At 48.0% G+C, this 18,797-nt stretch overlaps 1 protein-coding gene across 1 annotated transcript in view; it reads right to left on the reverse strand.

The window, feature by feature from the left end:
- The window catches only part of CSMD2 (CUB and Sushi multiple domains 2), a 580,815-nt gene that overhangs the window by 101,494 nt on the left and 460,524 nt on the right, over positions 1–18,797 (reverse strand). Inside the window, exons 28-31 of the mRNA XM_053576806.1 lie at positions 17,584–17,722; positions 13,067–13,254; positions 2,281–2,475; positions 1,194–1,310 (exon numbers count right to left, since the gene is read on the reverse strand). Of these exons, the coding sequence (XP_053432781.1) occupies positions 1,194–1,310; positions 2,281–2,475; positions 13,067–13,254; positions 17,584–17,722 (639 nt within the window). The remainder of the gene's footprint in view (positions 1–1,193; positions 1,311–2,280; positions 2,476–13,066; positions 13,255–17,583; positions 17,723–18,797) is intronic.

Genomic DNA, 18,797 nt, shown 5'->3' on the forward strand with positions numbered 1-18,797 from the left:
GTTGTGTGTTGCACATGTGCATGAGAATTGTGTACATGCTGTATATATTGTGAGTATGTTGTATGCTGCATATGCTGTGTGTGCACCATGTCGTGTGTGCACTGAGTATGCTGGGTGTGCACATGTGTGCACTGAGTATGTTGGGTGTGCACGCGATACGTGTGTTATATGTCATTGCTCTCTCATGTGTGGTGAAAAGAAGAGGTAGGGCCCTTGCTTTCACAGAGTGCACATTCTAGTCAAAAACAACCCCAACAGACCCCAAACTCAATTAAATACTTAAGCAAATGGACAAGATCATTTTGGGTAGTGTTAAGTTCTGGGCATATGGGACAGAGATGAGTGAGGCATGTTCCCTGACCTCTGCAGGGCTTGGAAGAGGTGCTTACTGAACTTCTAGTGAATGACTCAAGCATCAGGCTGTGGCCTGTGCTTGCCCATCCCATTTTTGGGAAAAAGCAGCCAGGTCTCTGGAGGTGGCCCTGATCCTCTCCTAGATGTTTAAGACATACTGATGCCCTTTGCCATACCCCACACCAGCTGTGTTTGGAAACAGAAATTGTTACTCCTACTATGAAGAGGAGGACCAGGCACCTGGTTGCCTTCCAGCATCTTGAATGTCTGCAGGGCTGGTAGGACTCTTGAATGTCCCCACTGCCAACCAGGTAATAAGCCTGGTTCTTTCTGCCTGCATCTCCTGGAATATGGAGGGTTCTCTAGTTTTCTCAGGGCATGGGCCTGCTCCTCACTTTTTTCCTGCTTGTCCTACCTGTATCCCCTGGACCAGGCTCTGGTTCTCAGATGGGACACCAGAAGGATGAGGCTCCATCTCCTTCACCTCCACTTCCAAGCCCAGCTCCACTCTATTCCTTCTTTCCTACCCGCCCCTTGGCCGCCTGCTCCTGGGTTCCCACCAGGCTTGGATCTGCAGCATCTCCATTCGGACTTGGGCTGTCCCCAAGGGCACCTTGCCTTCTCTCCTTCCTGACCAACTCCGCTTGGTTCCAGTGAGGCTCACTTGTGCCCTTCTTCCCTTTCGTGTCTGTCAGAGCATCAGCACTCTGCTGTCCTGTGTGGGAGACTGTTCTGCTGCTTCCACAATGGGAGGGGATAACTGGGAAGGGCCTGAGGAGTTGCCCATGTTGGGTTGAGGATGAGGAGTCAGAATACATATAAATGAAGAAATCCCATACCATAGTCCTTAGGCACGGTGACAAAATACAAGCAGGTCTGTCCACTGGTGTAGTTCTGGGGGTAATTGGGGGACAAGACCACTCCATCTGAACCCACATACTGTCCCCCACAGGGGGCTGAAAGAGAAACCAGGTAGAGAGCCAGGTGACCTTTTGGGCCTCTCATCAAGAGTCCATCTTCCATTGTGCTTCTAGCTTGAGCTTCTGGCCCTGGTGGCGTTGCCCTGAAGTGGGTGGTCACTACTGTGTAGAAGGTTAGTTCTGAGGACACAGTCCTCTCCTGCCCAAGGACATGCATCCCTGGCCTGGCACATAGCCCAAAACTCACCCTGATGAGTGGACCCTCTTGGCCAGATGTTGGCTATCTAGCTGTGAAACATTAACATTGACATTGGTTCCTATAGGCACAGATTGGGGAGCATAGTAGGAATTCTTTTGCTTACAAAAGACCTGCTGCCCCACGGCTGATGTCTGTATGCAGGCGGGTAGTATTTGCATGAGTAGAGAGCTGAAGCATCTTGAGAGCAGCCAGCCCATGTGACCCAGCCACTTTCAGTTCCCCTCCATGGTGTCTAGTTTCCACAAGGAGCGGGCCTCGGAGCCTGCCTTTCCTACCTCAGCCAAGAGGGTCCCCTGAGCTCTTTAGCTTGGGTGGTCACCGTGCATGGAGGTTCTGCCCCTCTTGTCAGGACCCCTCCGTGGCTAGCCCAGACCTACTTGGCCTCAGGCTGCTCGGCTGGCCTTACTTAGACACATCTGACTTCTCAGTGATTTCCTAGGAGCCTCCTTTAAACTTCCTTCTCCTTGGTATGGGCTCCCTGGTGTGGCATGTCTGGGGGCCTCGAGGACATGAGCATCTATCAGAATGGGATTGGGGATGCTATGTGATCTAGGAGCGATGACATTTTGACGGGGACTGAACACCTGGTGCATTATCAGCCATTCTCCTTTATAGCAAACCCTGGCTTGCCAGGGCCCACTTGGAAGAGCCACCCTGAGGACCACGGTCCCCTTCCCATAGAGGCCAGCCCCTCCCACCTCTGGCTGCCCTCAGCGCCTCCAGACCCCATCCCTGGGCTCCCAGCACCTGTGCAGACCGGCCGGGGATTGTTCCACACGGGCTTCCCATCGGGGCCCAGGACGCAGCTCAGGGTGGACGAGCCCTCAACTTCGTAGCCCCCGTGGCAGTAGTAGGTGATGGAGGAGCCCAGCTTCAGGTCGGATCCCACTCGCGTGCCGTTCTTGATGGAACCAGGATCAAAACATGACTCCCGTGGGTTTTCTGGGTAAAAGAAAAGCAAACACACGTACACACACACACAGAGGGCCATTAGTAGCCTGTCCCCTACCTAGGGCAGTGCCCATGCGTAGAATCCCACCTCTGTTGGCTGCAGGGAGCACATCAGTCCTAGTTCCTCAGGTCTAGAAACTCCTTTGAACTTGGTTAGAAACCAATATGAAAAACATATTAGAGAGGGAGATTTCCCCTTCCCTGACCACATTCTTGACGGGGACTGTGGTGCACAGAAGAAGGGGTTAGAACCACACCTCTGAAGCCCTCTCTCATGCCCCTCCTGGCTCCGTCCTGGGGGAAGCATGTGTTGCTTTGACTGGTGGGAGCTGATGGTCCTTGACCCATCGCAGCCATAAGCAGCGTCACTGCAGTAAAGGCCAGTGTGTAGGTACAGCCTGCCCCCTAGTCCCCCGTCATGGCAGGCCAACTGGGATTTTTCTCCTGCTGGGGAGCAGAGTGGACAGTGTGGCTCTGGACACTGCTCCTTCTCTTCCTCTCCCTCCCGCCCCATCCATATGCTAGCTGGGGAGGTGGGCCTGGTGCAGGCACTTGTAAATGCATAGATACCAATGCTTAGATCTAGAGAGGACATAGAAAACCCCACTTCCACTTCTGGGTTGGGTTATCCAACCTCTGGGACAAGTTGAGGCCTTCAATACCATTTCCTAGGGCTTTGCACCGGATGTTGAGTGCTTGCTGGTTTATTAAAACCTCAGGATTTGCCCATTTGGCTATTGATCCTTATGCATCTCCCCAGTCTGTCATACAGTGGCTGTGCCTAACTGTCATCTACTCTGTCCCTCTGCATCAGGAAGACTGTACTTGACCTTGCCTGAGGACTGGGAGTAGCAGATCCACAGCATCCCTCACCACCAGCTGGAAATCCTGAGCAGCTCCTGGGAGCCGTCACTCTCGTCCATCCACTATTGCCTTTCCTCTGTCATCCTTCTAAGCTCTTTGACACTTTATGAGGCCTGTCATCAGCGTTGGGCAGTGGCAGGGCACGGCCAAGTCCAGTCAGTACTAGGAAGACCCAGTTGAGAAACAGGTTTCCACTGGAGTCCTGGAGGCTACGCTCCGGGGTGGGGGAAGGGGCACCACCAGAGAGGTCTAGAGATTGGGGCTCACAAGGAGGTGCTGACAGCACTTGCAGAAGGATCCGGACATTAAAAGAGCGGAGCTAAGGAGAAAAGAGCTGGAAGAGGAGGGATCAGGGTTTACTCACCAGAGAAGAATGGCTTGGGAGGAAAATTTTGCTGAGGGTAGTACTTATTACCTATGTACCTGGAAGCTGCCGCCCAGCTGCCAATCAGCCGGCTGACTGATGGGGATGGGGGTCTGAGAGTCTAGATGCCATCGAGTTGAGCTATTTCTGCATTTGAGGCTTCTGACCATCCTATGACCACGGAGCAATCCTGGACATGCTACTGCATTTAAACTCAAGTGGGACCCAGACAATGGTCCCCTCAGTCATTGCCTCGTGTGCCCTGTGATGTGTTGCCTTGACTTCTTGGTCAAATCTGTCCTCTCTGTAAGCCTAGTGGCTCTGGCCAGAATAAAACTGGCATTTGGGTCACCCATTTGTGAATTGCAGAGATACAGGGACCATATATATGTACATATACACACAGGCGACTTTTCTATTTTATTGAAAAAGAAACACTACACACTGGCAGACAAGGCCACAAAGTTTTTGTATAAATATCCAGAATGTAATTATTATGTTTTAGATGTGGATATATCTATTTGATTAGGAAACATTTTTTACATATTAAAGTATGTCCACCTTTATGGGTGTGCAGGGAAACGTTACCATGTCTTAGGTTTCATCTGTCCTTTTTTATAAATTCAAAGTGAGTTATTTGAAGTTCAGAAAAAGTAAGTAGCTTGGAACCAAGTGGACACAGGTCATAAGAGGCTCTCAATATCCATTTCCCCTCTTCATCCTTCCACAGTGGAACCAAGATTTTATCTAGAGCTTCAAGGCATTAGCTAAATTCTGTATTTCCCAGCTTCATAGGCAGTTAGGTCTGGCCAAGGAGATATAGACACGATTCAGATCATGTCTGCTGAAAACAATCCAATAGCATCCTGTGTCACTCAGAGAAAAGGCCAAAATCCTTTCAGGCCTCCAAGGCCCGTGCATGCGGTCCCCAGAGGTCCCCTCTGTGACCTCTGCTCCTGTCATCCCTTTGTGAACTTGGCCCCAACCACACTCAACTCTTTCAGGACTGAGATCAGTGTCTTTCCCTCAGTGATACTCTGAAAGCAGCTGTTTAAAATCGCAATATTCCTCTCCCCAGTGCTCTCTGCTGCCATTCTCTGCTCCCTCTCCACTCTGATTAATACTCTCTCATCTATTATGTATTTACCTTCTATTTTTCTGTCTTCCTCCATTAGAACGTAGGCTCTGGAAGGACAGTTTTTCAGTTTGGTTCACTGCTGTATTCCAGTGCCTGGTATGTACTTAATATCTTTCATGGATTTTAATGTGGAACTTCCAGCAAGGCTGCTGAAGGGAAGTTGACTCCGCTGAGAGAATGCTCACTGGCCCTTCCCTCCTTCCTTCCTTCCTCCTCCCTCAGTCTAGAACTCAGCCCCGATGGCTGCAGCCTCAGTCGTCACCTTGGATCCGAGATCACCTTGGGAATTACAGACTAGCACAGGGGAGCAGGATGGAAGGAGCCGAGGTGGAGCCTTCCACCAACCCTAAGCCATGACCTCCAGATTTCTTTTATAAGAAGTAAACTTTTACCTTTTTTAGGCAGCTGGGTTTCTGAACCCCCATTTGGTATGACTGCCCCAGAACTTTACAGATTCCAAAACGTCCTTTCTTCCCTACTTTGTGCAGCCAACTCCTTTACTCTTCCGAGAAGGCTTTCTGAACTTTGACTTTTTTTCAGGCAGAATTCTGTACCCCCAGCTTCCCGGGTATAGCATGTATCACATTATATTAGTAAGTTGGATATTTCTTGCCAGTGGGCTCCAAATTCTTGAAGGACAAGAACCAACACCTGGTATTCTCACAATCCTGGCAACTAGCACAGAACTTGGCACCGGGGTTGGCCACATTTGGCACATAATAGAGACTTAATATATGGCGACTGAATCATCTGGCTGAACACACCGGGGCTTGGAAAATCAACATCAATGATTCCATCTCCAGACTGTTCTATATTTACTCACATGTCAGAGGAAGATGAGCTCATCATTCCAAGCATTATCACATTAATAATAACGACAAGGATAATGATAATGATGATAGCCCCTTACATAGGAGTATCACTTCAGAATTTGCAAAGCATTTTCCAATCTGTTATCTCATTTGCATCTCACGATACCCTCAGCAGGGCCAGGTTTGCTCGTGTTCGGCTTATAGATGAGGAATGTGGCAATGAAAGAGAACAATGAGTTTTCCAAGTCATTCAGCTATTTAGAGGTGCAATTAAGACCAAAATCAGATCTGCAGTCTGCCAGACCAGAGCTCATTCATAATGACTAAAACATCATGATGATGATGATAATAAATAAAACTCAAGTTCTCCAAAATTGGAACATTAAAAAATCCAGCTTCTCTGTGATGGTCCTGATTGATGAGGCTTACCTCCAAACTTTGTTAATAGCAAAAAACCCTGAAAACAACCCAAACGTTCACTCAGTAAGGAAGTGGTTAAAAGGCTGGACTAGAGCCATCCACTGAAATCCAAGCAGCTTTTAAAAAGAATAGCACAATCTTTGAACACAGATGTGGGAAGAAGCCCAAGATTTATTGTTGAGGAAAAACATAAAAACAAAAGAACAGATTACATGGATTAGTACACATGGTGTAATCTCTTTCATGCAGAACAGGGTTCAGCAAACTACAGCCCACAGGTCACTGGCTGCTTGGTTTTGTAAATAAAGTTTTATTGGAACACAGCCATTTGTTTACACGTTGTCTGTGGCTGCTTCTGCTTTACAATGGCAGAGCTGAATATGGCAACGGAGATCATCTGGGCTAAAAATATTTCCTCCCTGGCTGGAAAACATTTGCCAACCCCAGTATAGAATTTACATTGCTTTATATGTATAGAAAATACCTGAAATGAGATAACAAGTTATTAATAATGGTGCTTCAGGGGATGGTGTTGTTGGAGGATGCTCTGTTCTGAAGGGTCTAGCTTACCTGCATTTATAGTGTGTGAATTTTTCCAACAAACATGCGTTACTTTAAAAATAGGCAAAAATGCAGATATTTTTATTTTGACTTTATAAAGGATGACCCATAGCGGCAGCAGGTGGTGGGAAGGAGGGTGGTAGCAGGCGTGGAAATCTGGCCGTAGCTCCCAAGCCCGCAGTGTTACTTGCAAGGGCTTGAACGTGAAAAATAGATATTTTTTAGTACCTCCCAATAAAAATTGATTCGTGTTGGCCTTTCCTGAGTTATTGCAGGTTCTCTAACACATGCTTGGAACTCTTCCCTCTGAAACCCCCTCTGTTCCCCCACCCTCACTCTCGAACAGAGAAGGCTTCCATTTAACCCTTAGGGTACTGTCTAAATGGCCCGAGCTCAGATAAGCCTTTGTCAACCACCATTCTAAAGTGGGGCCCCCATTTTTTTTTTCCCTCAAAGTAGCCTGTTCTTTTTTTCCTCTCAACTTCTTAAGCTTTTTATTTCTTGCTTATTTACTTAGTCATTGTCTGCTTCCCTCACTCATCTTTAAGGTATGTTAGGGTAGGGACCATGACCATTTGCTCAGGGCTATCTTCTCAATATCCTTCCAGTGGCAGGAAGTCAGATGTCACTAAGCCTACGCTGAGTGAATGAATGGTCGTGCACACGAGCATGCACGGTGGTATTATCCTGTCCCTGCCCAGTGGGGAGGCCACTACACTGAGGAGAATAAAGGTCTTCACACCCCACCCCACCCATTTTTTGCTAATATCTCTGGTCTGCAGAAAGACAATGAACATGCTCAGACTCTCTTTTGGCAATTGTATCCAAAGATAGGATCCTCCCTCTTTCCTTTGCTTCCTTTTAGCAAAAGTGAGACCTACCCAGAAGAATTATTCACATGAGAAGTGTCTCTGAGCAATGGTTTAATAGAAATCCACAGATGGAGAGAGGGGAGCACTTTTACATTGTTGGTGGGACTGCAACCTAACACAGCCTCTTTGGAAAGAACTATGGAGAATCCTCAAAGAAATCAAAACAGAACTTCCATTTGATCCCACAATCCCATTACTAGGCATCTACCCAGAAAAAAAAATCATTCTGTCATAAGGACATTTGCACTAGATTGTTTATCATAGCTCAGTTTTTAATCAGCAAGGTGTGGAAACAACTTAAGTGCCCATCAACCCTGGAATGGATGAATAAGCTGTGGTATATATATACCATGCAGTACTATTCAGCCATAAAAAAGATAGAGACTTTACATCTTTTGTTATTAACCTGGATAGAGCTGAAACACATTCTTTTTAGTGAAATATTGCAAGACTGGAAAAGCAAGTATCCAGTGTACTCAATACTGATATGAAGCCAGTAGATGATCTAATACATGCCCACATGAGAGAAAAAGTAAGTTCAATTCAAGATGGGGAGAGAAGGAAGAAGTGAGGGGGAGAGAGAAGGAGGGAGGGAGATGGGTGTGTTCCTATTTAATGGGCATAATGCAAGGCTATATGGCACATCTCCTGGCTGCAGGACACAGATACAATAGGCACTCCACCCAACAAACACAAACATTGTAACCTAATTGTTGGTAACTTCATATTAATCTGAAATTATAAAAAAAAAGAAAAGAAAAAAGGAATAGAAATTCACAGATGGCATGATTGAGTTTAGAATCACCTCCTGGAAGGCCTCACTAAGTGGAAGGGATCACTAAGACCTCACAGACACCTCCAGAGGCAACTGAACAGAGACACCTGAAAACACACCCCTCTTTGCCTTACAACTAGGTGGGCCTCCAGCGTCTCATCTGCAGGGGAAACAGCTGTGAGTCTGCTCATCACCAGGATGTGAACCCCACGGAGGCAGAGACTTTAGTTCCCTGCTCTATTCTCCACCCCATAACAATGCCTGGCACATGGTAGGTGGTCAATTAATATTTACTGAATGAACAAATGAATAAAAATGCCTGATTTGCCCTTGCCCCTAGTGCAAAAGCCTAATCCCAGGAGGCTCCTCAGTGGACGCATGAATTAAACCAGACCCTCTGATGATCCCTTTGGGATCTGGAATTGAAATATAAACTGGGACGTGATTCAAAGTCAAGAGTAAGGCAGCCACACCTATCCTAGGATCCTAGGAGAACGGAGAAGCCAGGAACACTGATCTGCAGAGATGGAAGAATGCAGCAAATATTCAGAAAGATTGGAGGAGGCAGAGGAGTGGTCCTGGAGGGGGCTGATAACCTCACTCTCCCATCTTGATTTCAAGCCCTAGGGACCTTATGCTTCCTGCCCTTGGGATCTTGTATTTGAAAAATACTTTGCCAGTTTCTGTTAGACTGTGTTCTCCTTATCTGTATTGTTAAGATACAGAGCCCTTTTTAGCTTAAATTAGTTTGCTTGTTAGTTGTTTTCCTATAATTACATCTCCTTTTTGTCTTGGATTGTTTTGAGTGGGTTTCTGCCTCTTGTATTCTTATAATAAATTAGTCTTTCTTTCCTTTTTCTTTTCTTTTCTTTCTTCTTCTTCCCCCCCCCCCCCTTAAAATGGTCTGAGTAGGCTTTTGGTTGGAAATTAAATGTTCCCTAAGATTAACCGAACTGTTTCAGCTTCACACATGGGAAGTTGCTGGGATGTGGAGAAAGGCTCTTGGTCTCCCCACCTTGGGTCAGAAGAAGGACTGACCCTGGAGAGTGGATTTCACAGTGCTAAGCCCTACTCAGCAACATCTCCCTGTATGGGGCTTTCGTAGGCTCCCTTCACCTCCAAAAGCAGGACCCCTGAAGCCACAGCTCCCAGAAGACCCAGATCCTCTGCCTTACATGTAGCAGAAGCCTGACTCTCTCTAAAGACATAGATTTAGATGACTTCTGGATGCTAATTCTTCTCTTCCTGATGAGCCAGCCCTGCCTTGGTGGGTGACATCTCCATCTATGGTATTCTGTGGACTGACAGAGTGCAGGATGTCTAAATTCTTTGCTATGGACTCCCCCCAAGTTTCCATGTTATGAATAACCCTCACTGACATGCAAAGCATTGTGCTGACACTTCATGTCTCCAGGAAACAAAAAAGAAATTTACTGCGATCCCCAGGGTTAGTCCCAGGAGGAGGAGTCCGCATCCTTTTTCTTCTCCACAAGGGCACCGAAAATGAAATACCACACACAGGGAACAGGCGGCGGGGTGGAAAAGGGGCAGACCACAGCGCATGACCAGGAGCTACTGGTGCCGGCACTCTGCTGGGTGTGTGCCCACTCACTAATCCTTGCAAGGGCTCTTCCATCTCACGTCACTATCCCCCTTTGACTGATGAGGAAGCAGAGAAGTTAGGAAACTTGTTTCAGATCACAGTTAATAAGTGATGTAGCCCACCATATAAAGAAAGATACTGAGCAGGGGAGAGTATCATCCCCCTGATAGCAAAGTAGACCTGTTCCAGGCATCCAGGGATCCCAAGATGGGGGGCCACAGGGTAGGGAAGGGGTCCCTGGGTTCCACCAAATGCCACCTCCCCAGACCAGAGGCCTGGGGAGGTGGCAGGGGGTGACTAATATTAGGTGTGCAGTCTGGGAAGGCAGGCAGCTTGAGATTCTCAGCAGGAACCCCCTATGCCCCCAAACACCCCCATTTATCTATATCTTGATACTTGGACTACAGAGCCTAATGAACCAGTGGAGGGGGGGCTGGTAAGCTGCACCTCCCCTCGCCTCTCCCTAGTAACTGGCTTTTCTTCCACCGCTTGGCTGGTTCTGATGGTTGCTGGGAAGGCCTGATTCCCTGGGCTGTGTTTTGGATCTGAGGACCCATCTAGATGCTACCTTGGACCAATAGCTGAAATGGAAAGAACTTCATGGGAAGGAGGACTTGGGGGTGTGGCTTTCAGCCCATGAATTTTCCTGGAGAAAACCTGGGGGGTGGGAGGGATGGCCATAGCCAGGCTGCCATGAACAAGTGATGGAAGAGTAAGTTGATGGGGGTTCTAGTCAGTAGCTTACTATATCCAGGGAAGAGGACATGAAATCATCTCATCAGAATGAGCTCTCAGTGATGACCTTTGGGGTGAAATTTTAGAATCTCCACTAAGGAGAAGAACTAACTCAGTTGTAACAAGTCGGGGCAGCTCTGATGGTGGCTAAGGCTTAGCTGGGGTTTAAGGACATTACTTGGAATGGCTCTAAGCATCATGATTGCTCAGCTGTCCTTAGCTGCCTGGGTGTGGGTTTCACAAAGGGTGCAGGTTTGTAAAGTTTACACAATAGAAGAACCAGGGGGCAGGAAAATTGAGGGTACTGATGGGAATATGGATAAAGAGATGAATAATAACAAAATGATGATGATGATGATACAGCAATGGGAACATTGGTGGGTGGAGCAGTGAAAAATCCCAGGCTGGGTCTAAGTCGTGCCTTCTGTCAGAAAGCCAAACGTCTGACTATTGGATCTGGTATCAGCATGTGGGAAAGGGTCTGGATACAGAAAGTTTGCCACATGGCAGGTACCTAGAGGAAGAGAGGATGGTAAAATATCCTTTTCCCAGGCCAGGCCTTGGGGTTAGAAGGCTACAAGCAAAACATTCTCTATCTTGCGCACTAATCTTCTAGAACTGTATCTAACAAATAGCAGACAGCTGAGAGCTAGGGGGTGGTCGACGAATTGATGCACGTGAAGTGCGCAGGATAGCACTGGTGGTTGGGAAACACTCAGTGAGCAGCGGTTAGGAGGGGCTTTATTTGTGAGCTCATGGGAAATATTCCCTGGGGTTCAGAAATATTTAATTAAGGGTCACTTTAAAAGGTGGCTGAGGTCCTACATTCTGCAAGTGGGAATGTGAGCCAGAGGATTTTTAATTTTAACTGGTAATGTGATCCCATTTGTAGCCACAGGCTGATGAGGTCTGGGTGAACTTGGGTTATCGTAACAAAACCAAAATCGATCATCTCTAGATTATCTGCAGAGTGTTCTAGATACTGAGCACTCCACATACATAGTACACATATCGTATAAAATATGCATGTACAAAATATCTTTTAATCTTAACCTTCTGCAATCTAATTATTATTACTACCATTTTGTAGATGATGTTCCAAGAGATAACTTGCCGAGCTCACAAATCAAGTAAGAAATGGAGCCAAGATAAAGATAATGGGGTTTGAGATAATTAGGGAAGAAGAAAAGGTCCAAAATAGTCTAACAGAGTAGAAGAAAGTGGAGCGCTCGAGAGCCTGAACTACTCTTACTTCTTCTAACAACATTTAAACAAGACAGAATGTGAGAGGTGGGCCAGGCACCATGGACTTTGATGCCTGGACTCACCGATTTTTATCATATAGGATGTCCCTACAGTCATCAGAAGTAGGGAAAATGGGGAATTGTAGTTATATGTACCTTTAGTTACAAAATATCCATTACAAACTTATAAAAAATATTTGCAAGATGCTCTCTATGTATTGGTCAACTCTTTGTGAAATTTTATAATGAATATTTTGTACATAAAGGTACATTTAGCTACGATTTCTCATTTTCCCTGTGTATGACAACTTTGGAGACATCTTCTATTTCTGAGACAGGTATTTTCCTGCCATCATTTTATGGATAAAGAAATGGAGGTTCTGAGAGGTTACATAAATACATGAACTATCAGTCTGACAGTCTATGCTTTTCACCAGGCAAGTGAATTTTTACTGGAACACAACCACACCAATTGCATGATGTTTCGTCCATGTCTGCTATAGTCCTACATGGCAGAGCTGAGTGGTAGTTGTGAGAGGCAAACCTGCAGTATTTACTGCCTTAAAGATGAAAGTTGTTGACTCCTGCATTCGACCCCTATGCTATGAACTTGCCTTAATTAATTCAAAGGTGTGACGACGGGGTAAGACATCTGGAAGGATATGCAAATGTGGTCAGGAAGTGTTAGAAAGTGATATGTCTATAACAAGGTGCCAGAGTATGGGCAAGGAGTGTCCTGGGGACAGAAGGCCCAGCATTGTGACCCTAGGGTTGGATGGGCTGTCCACATGGGTATTGAAGTCAACCAGGATGGTGGGAGGCTTTGTAGTAGAGAGGAAGATTGAGCCTGAGGTTAGACCCTTACTCAGTGAAGGGAAGTGAGCAGGAAGCTACTAGCTGATAGGTGTGGAGTGAGGTTAGGAGACTGAAGCAGAGCTAAGAATAATCCTCATAAAAAGGGGGGAGAAGTGGAGTAATGGTTTGGGAATAAGAATGAGGTACATGCAGAAAGCTGGCTCCCTTCTCTCCCAGCCCTGGGGCGTATGGGGGAAGGACTAGGCCACCTGAAGGACCCCAGGGAAGGCAGGTTCCACCCCGTGGTCCCACCCAGTGCTGTTCTCACTGCACCACACTCTCCCCCTGCCGGGTCTGGCCGGCCCTGCCCTTGGGAATTTCTGCCACCAGGGCCCTTACCTGAGTAGTCTATGACGAAGCCAGCATTGCTCACACTCGCGTCGCTGCGGAAGGCGAGGAAGAGGCTGTTGCTACTGCTCTCAATGCGGCCTGGAAGCTGGGAGCCATAGAAGCTTCCTATGAGAGGGCTGAGAGAGTCCCGTCCATCGTAGATATGCAGGAAGTCATAGCCAGGCTCCAAGTTAAAGCTGGGGAACAAAAACACCCCACCCCCACCCCACTGAGGTCAAAGAAAGGCTCATGCTGGGGCCTCAGGCTTAACCAAAGGACGGGGCCTTCCAGAAAGCAAGCCCACCACCCGACTGGTACCCAACCCCGAGGACTGGCTGGTGGCAGGGCGAGGATAAAGCCCTGGTGACCTCTCAGTCAGGTAAGAAGGGGGACAAGGTGGGCTTGGGGGCAGAGGAGGCAGAGTCCACAGTCAGCATCCAAAACTCTGGAGCTGAAAATATTATGTCCCCTTATCCAGAAGGGAAAATGAGTCAGCAACTCTAGACACTGAGCAGCCAGCCTACACAGGCCCAGAAGGCAGGTGTCACACCAGAAGCTCAAGGGTATTAAACCGTGCCACTCTGGACCTCCTTTTCTAACAGGATCCATCAGGGAGCCATTCCTAAGCAGGAAGGGGCCTATTAGCCTGAAGGATCCTAGCTTTTCTCCTGTACCCAGAGCCACTTCCCAGCTCTCCCTAGACTAGTGATTCTCTTTCTGTATGACGTAGCACACTGGTGCACTGTGAGAGGGACATAGGTGTGCACAAACATTTTTAAAGGTCATTAATTAAATTATTTTCAAAAGAAGTTCAAAGCACAGTGAGTATATTCTTTTTTTTGGTCAACATTAATTTAAGTGTGCTGTGGAAGTTTACCCAGGTTCAAGGGTGCCATGAGATAAAAAAAGGTTGAAGAACACTGCCCTAGGGTCTGCGCCCCTCCTGCCCCAAGTGCCCGCAGGTGTGCCTCTCTTTTAGTTACCTTGGCCCTGGCGTGAAGGAAAATCCATTTAAAAAACTGTCTTAGTTTAGCAAATTGAATATCAGAGTCCAGGACTGTAATTTACCCCACTGGAATGGCTGGAGTGAAAGTGATGGACAATGCCAAACATTGGCAAGAACACGGGGCTCCCAGAGCTCCGGGCCCTGGTGTGGGTGTGAATTGGTTAGACCACTTTGGAAGCCTGCTACCTTGTTATCCACTGAATCTGAACATACACCTGCCTGGTAATATAGCGATTCCACTCTAAGTACAAAAGTCAAGGGTGCCAAGATGACCACAGTGGAGAAGTAAAGCAGATTGCAGGAAACAGACTCTGGATGCAAATTTTCTTTTTTTTTTTGGCTTCTACTTGACCTTCTTTTTTTTTTTTATTGCTGGGGATTCATTGAGGGTATAATAAGCCAGGTTACACTGATTGCAATTGTTAGGTAAAGTCCCTCTTGCAATCATGTCTTGCCCCCATAAAGTGTGACACACACCAAGGCCCCACCCCCCTCCAAATTTTCATTCATGCCCAGCCATGGACTGGGATACGCAATAAGTCCTCAACGTCATCCATAGACTCCTGGAAAGGCTAACTTGAAGTGAAATGAAATATTAATATAACAAAACCATTTTTTCTCTCTCATCAACTTTGCAACAAAATGACGTTGAGCAAAAACAATATTATTTGAAGACCTGCCATGTATTGTTTCACTTAAAGTCACAGTTTCTGAGAACCTGCCGGTAATGCTGAGTGAGGACTTCCTGTACGTCACCCAGCTTGACTGAGAATGAAATGGCTGTTCTGCCCCTTCGCTAAGACCCGTGGCACGGAGAGGAGGCCACACATCTCTGTGACAAAAGGGGTAAGGCTGGTGGAGACAGAGAAGCACAGCCAGAGGAGCATGGGCTTCCTCCCCACCTGGCCCCCTCTCGTGCTGGTGTCAGCTGTGTGGTTACCACTCCGCTGTCGGGTGACACTGTTCTTGCCCCTGTACTTCTGCTTCTACCCATCTGCTTTTTCAAAAGTCACCAAGGAAGGTTTTGGAGTGAGTCAGTCTTGGTCATGAATGATGGCACTGCCACTTCTGAAGTAACGCTTTCTGTCTGTCCCTCTCTTCCTACGATTATCAGATTTTATTTGGGAACTCTGAATAAGCCAGGCACTGTGCAAGATGCCAAGGACATGGAGACACGACAGATAGACCCCTGCCTTTGGGAAGTTCACGGTGCTGCAGGAAGTGAGAAGTGGGGCTATAGGACTGAAGCGGAGCTGAAATAGCCCTCATAGAAAAGGGGAAGAAGAGGAGTGATGGTTTGGAAATAGAAATGGGGTGCAAGAAGAAAGCCGCACCCCCGCCCCAGCCCTGGGGTTGAAGGACTAAGATGTGTCAACAACAGAGTGAAGTATAAAGCCTGCCCAGTGTTGGGGGTGGTGGGTCACGCCTGTAATCCTCACACTCTGGGAGGCCGAGAGTAGGTGGATTGCTTGAGCCCAGGAGTTGGAGACCAGCCTGAGCAAGAGTGAGACCCCGTCTCTACTAAAAATAGAGATACTAGTGGGAGTTGTGGTGGGTGCCTGTAGTCCTAGCTCCTTGGGAGGCTGAGGCAAGAAGGATCTCCTGAGCTTAGGAGTTTGAGGTTGCTGTGAGCTATGATGTCACATCAGTCCACACAGAGCTATAGAGTGAGAGGTCTGTCTCAAAAAAAAAAAAAAAAAAAAAAAAAGGAAGAAAGAAAGAAAGAAAAACGCCTGCCCAAAACAAGGTTCTTCGGGGGAGCGGAAAGTGAGGCTTTCATGGAGGAGTTTGGGCTTGATCTGAGTCTTGGGAGATGCAAAGACCCTCCGAGGTTGGACAGGAGGGCAAAGGAAGTTGCTCTCAAGGAAGAAGCAGGGACAAAGTCACAAGGGCATAAGGAGTTTGTGAGGCCTTGCAACCACAAGTTCAGGTTGGTTGGAGCTCAGGGCTTGGAATGGAGTCAGGGGACCGACTGCAGACGCAGGCAAGGATCGGGCAGTTTGGAATGAAACTTTGAAGGTCCAGCCTTTGTAAGCAAGAGAGGATCATTGCAGGATTTTAAAAATAAAGGGACTATTTTTTTGTTTCTTTGTTTTTAAATTGCGGTATGATTTATACACCGTGAAATGTGTTATCAGTTTGACACATGCGTATCAGGACTCAGAGCTGTCCCACCACCCCAGGAAGTTCCTAGTGTTCCCCCAGCCCAGATGCCAGCGCCCATCAGAATTCTTCACCACAGATTAGTTTTGCCGATCCAACAATTTCGTGCGAGCTGAGTCACACACTGTGCTTTTCTGCATCTCTTCTCTCACTCAGCATAATATTTTGGGGATTCATCCCGTTGTTGCATGTATCAGTGGTTCATTCTTTCTTATTGCTGAGCACTATCATTACGGGATGTTAAAATGGAAACTGGGGTGGTTATTTCAGCGTTTTTGAGTGACAAGCTCACTCTGACAGCTAGCTGAAGGAGCCATCCGCCCGGAAGGCAAGACGGGGCAGAGGAACCAGGAAAGAGACGAGGGTGGTCATCTAGGTGGGCAATGATAGGGCTTGAAGCAGGATGGCAGCTGGAAGGATGGAGAAGCTGTAAGAGTGGGCCCAGGGTCAGCCCGAGGCCCAGAACAGAGCTTCTCTGGGGGAGAAGGAAGGTCCTGGAGCTCATACCCCCTCATTTCAGGTGCTTGCAGGCCCAGACAGAAGCCCAGAGCTGGCCAGGAGTCCCGCCACTCCAAAGACAGGGCAGATGGCAGAGAGGGGGATTCTCCCCTGACCAGAGGACAGAGTGGCCGTGGGGGTGGCTGAGCTTGTCCGGGAAGGAGGTGTGGGTGGGAGGCCCTGACGAAGCCTGGCAAAGGGAGCGGGGTGAGAACAGGGTCACACAAAGTCACAGTAGAGCGTGGAAAACTCGGAGAGAGAGACTTCCCAGACAGGGAATAGCAGCGTGAGCATGGAGGGGTGACCCCGAGGCAGAGTGGGATGAAACGCGGCCAGTTGTGTTTGGTGTGGAGCCAGGCGTTCGTGGGTGGCTTTTATCAGAGGAGTTTCTAGTGGAACTAGATTCCAGGGGGTTGAGGGCGAACAGGAGGCGAGGAAGTAGGGAAAGGCAGAGGCGGTTCTTTTGAAGAGCTCGCCTGTAAGCGGAATGAAAGAGCCCAAGAGCCAGGCCGAGGACGGGCCCGGGTCTGTTCACACGGTGGGAATGTGCAGAGCGCGGGGAGCAGAGGGCCACGCAGCGGGCAGGACGTGGGCAGCACGCTTCGCCTCTCTGAACCTTGGCATCTTCGGAGACAAGACAGAAAACACAGCAGCTACTTCATAAATGATTGGGAGGATTGAGTAAGATGATACGTGTGAAACCATGGAGAACAGTGTTTGGCACGTACCCACCCTCCTCACTTCCACAGAACTGAGGCCTCTGCTCACATCACAGCCTGTCGTACTCACCTAGAGACCCGTCCCGACCCCACTAGCTGCTCTGAACCCTTTGTCTCCCACCCAGGGGAAAGGTACATACATGTTAAATACCAAGGCGATGACGTAGTCCGGTGAGACGGTCACTTTCCAGTCACACTCCTTGCCTGGTGGGTAAGGCTCTGGGTAATTTGGTGACAGGATGACTCCTGATGGTCCCGTCAGGTCTCCCCCGCAGGGAGCTGAAAAGAGAGACAGAGAGGGGCAAGGCTGTCCCCTTCACCTGCTCACACTTTTTGGTTGTTTGTTTTGTTTTTTTGAGACAGAGTCTCACTAGGTTGCCCACAGTAGAGTGCTGAGGTGTCACAGCTCACAGCAACCTCCAACTCTTGGATTTAAGTGATTCTTGTGCCTCAGCCTCCCAGATAGCTGGGACTACAGGTGTTTGCTACAATGCTGGGCCATTTTTTGGTTGCAGTTGTCATTGTTGTTTAGCTGGCCAGAGCTGGGTTTGAACTCGCCAGCCTCAGTGTACATGGCTGGCACCGTAACCACTGCGTTATGGGCGCCGAGCCCCTGCTCATGGTTTGATGGGCATTGGTAAGGCACGGTAGAGGGGATGAGTCCGACAGGCTCAAGGGGCTGAGGGGTGGGGAACAGAATGATGGAGTTTCACTTTGGAGTGCTGGGCCTGTTAGTGGGATAGCTGTGGTGGTCTCACAACATTTTGAATGTCCCAAGTGCCACTAAATTGTTCATTAAAAAATGGGTAATTTTATGTTTAGTGTCAATACATTTTTATTATTTTTAAAACCCTGGTTCTGTCACTTCCTGGCTGGGTGATCTTTGGGAATTTACCTAACCTCTCTGGACCTTAGTATCCTTCCTCTATTCTAAAAAGAGACCTAACTTCTTTGTGGGGTAGGGGTAAGGATATTGGACATGTCTGATAAAGCATTTGGTGTAGTCAATATACAGAGCTATCACTGTCTTCAGTCATAGGAAATACACAGTCTCCTTTCACGTCTTCACCTCCAGTTTCCAGGTGAGCTTTGTGGGTATTTACGGCAAGTTCCAGCGCACTCCTTGTCAGGAGGAGCAGAAAACATGGTCATGTTCACCTGCCAAGCGCAGCCAGTCTCCAACCCTGCCAGTGCTCTTGGCATCTGCTCAGGCTGCAGATGCCATTCAACTTTCCAAAAGGCCTTGTCCAAGAGTGTGGTGTACCTCAGTTGTGTGGAGATGTGACAAATCCCCAATTAGTCCACAGCGGTTGCCTACCCTGAGCTGACAGGTCTTTCAAGCAGGTGGGGAGGA

This window comes from Nycticebus coucang, chromosome 22 (genome assembly GCF_027406575.1).
Source record: "Nycticebus coucang isolate mNycCou1 chromosome 22, mNycCou1.pri, whole genome shotgun sequence".
Lineage (NCBI taxonomy): Eukaryota > Metazoa > Chordata > Mammalia > Primates > Lorisidae > Nycticebus > Nycticebus coucang.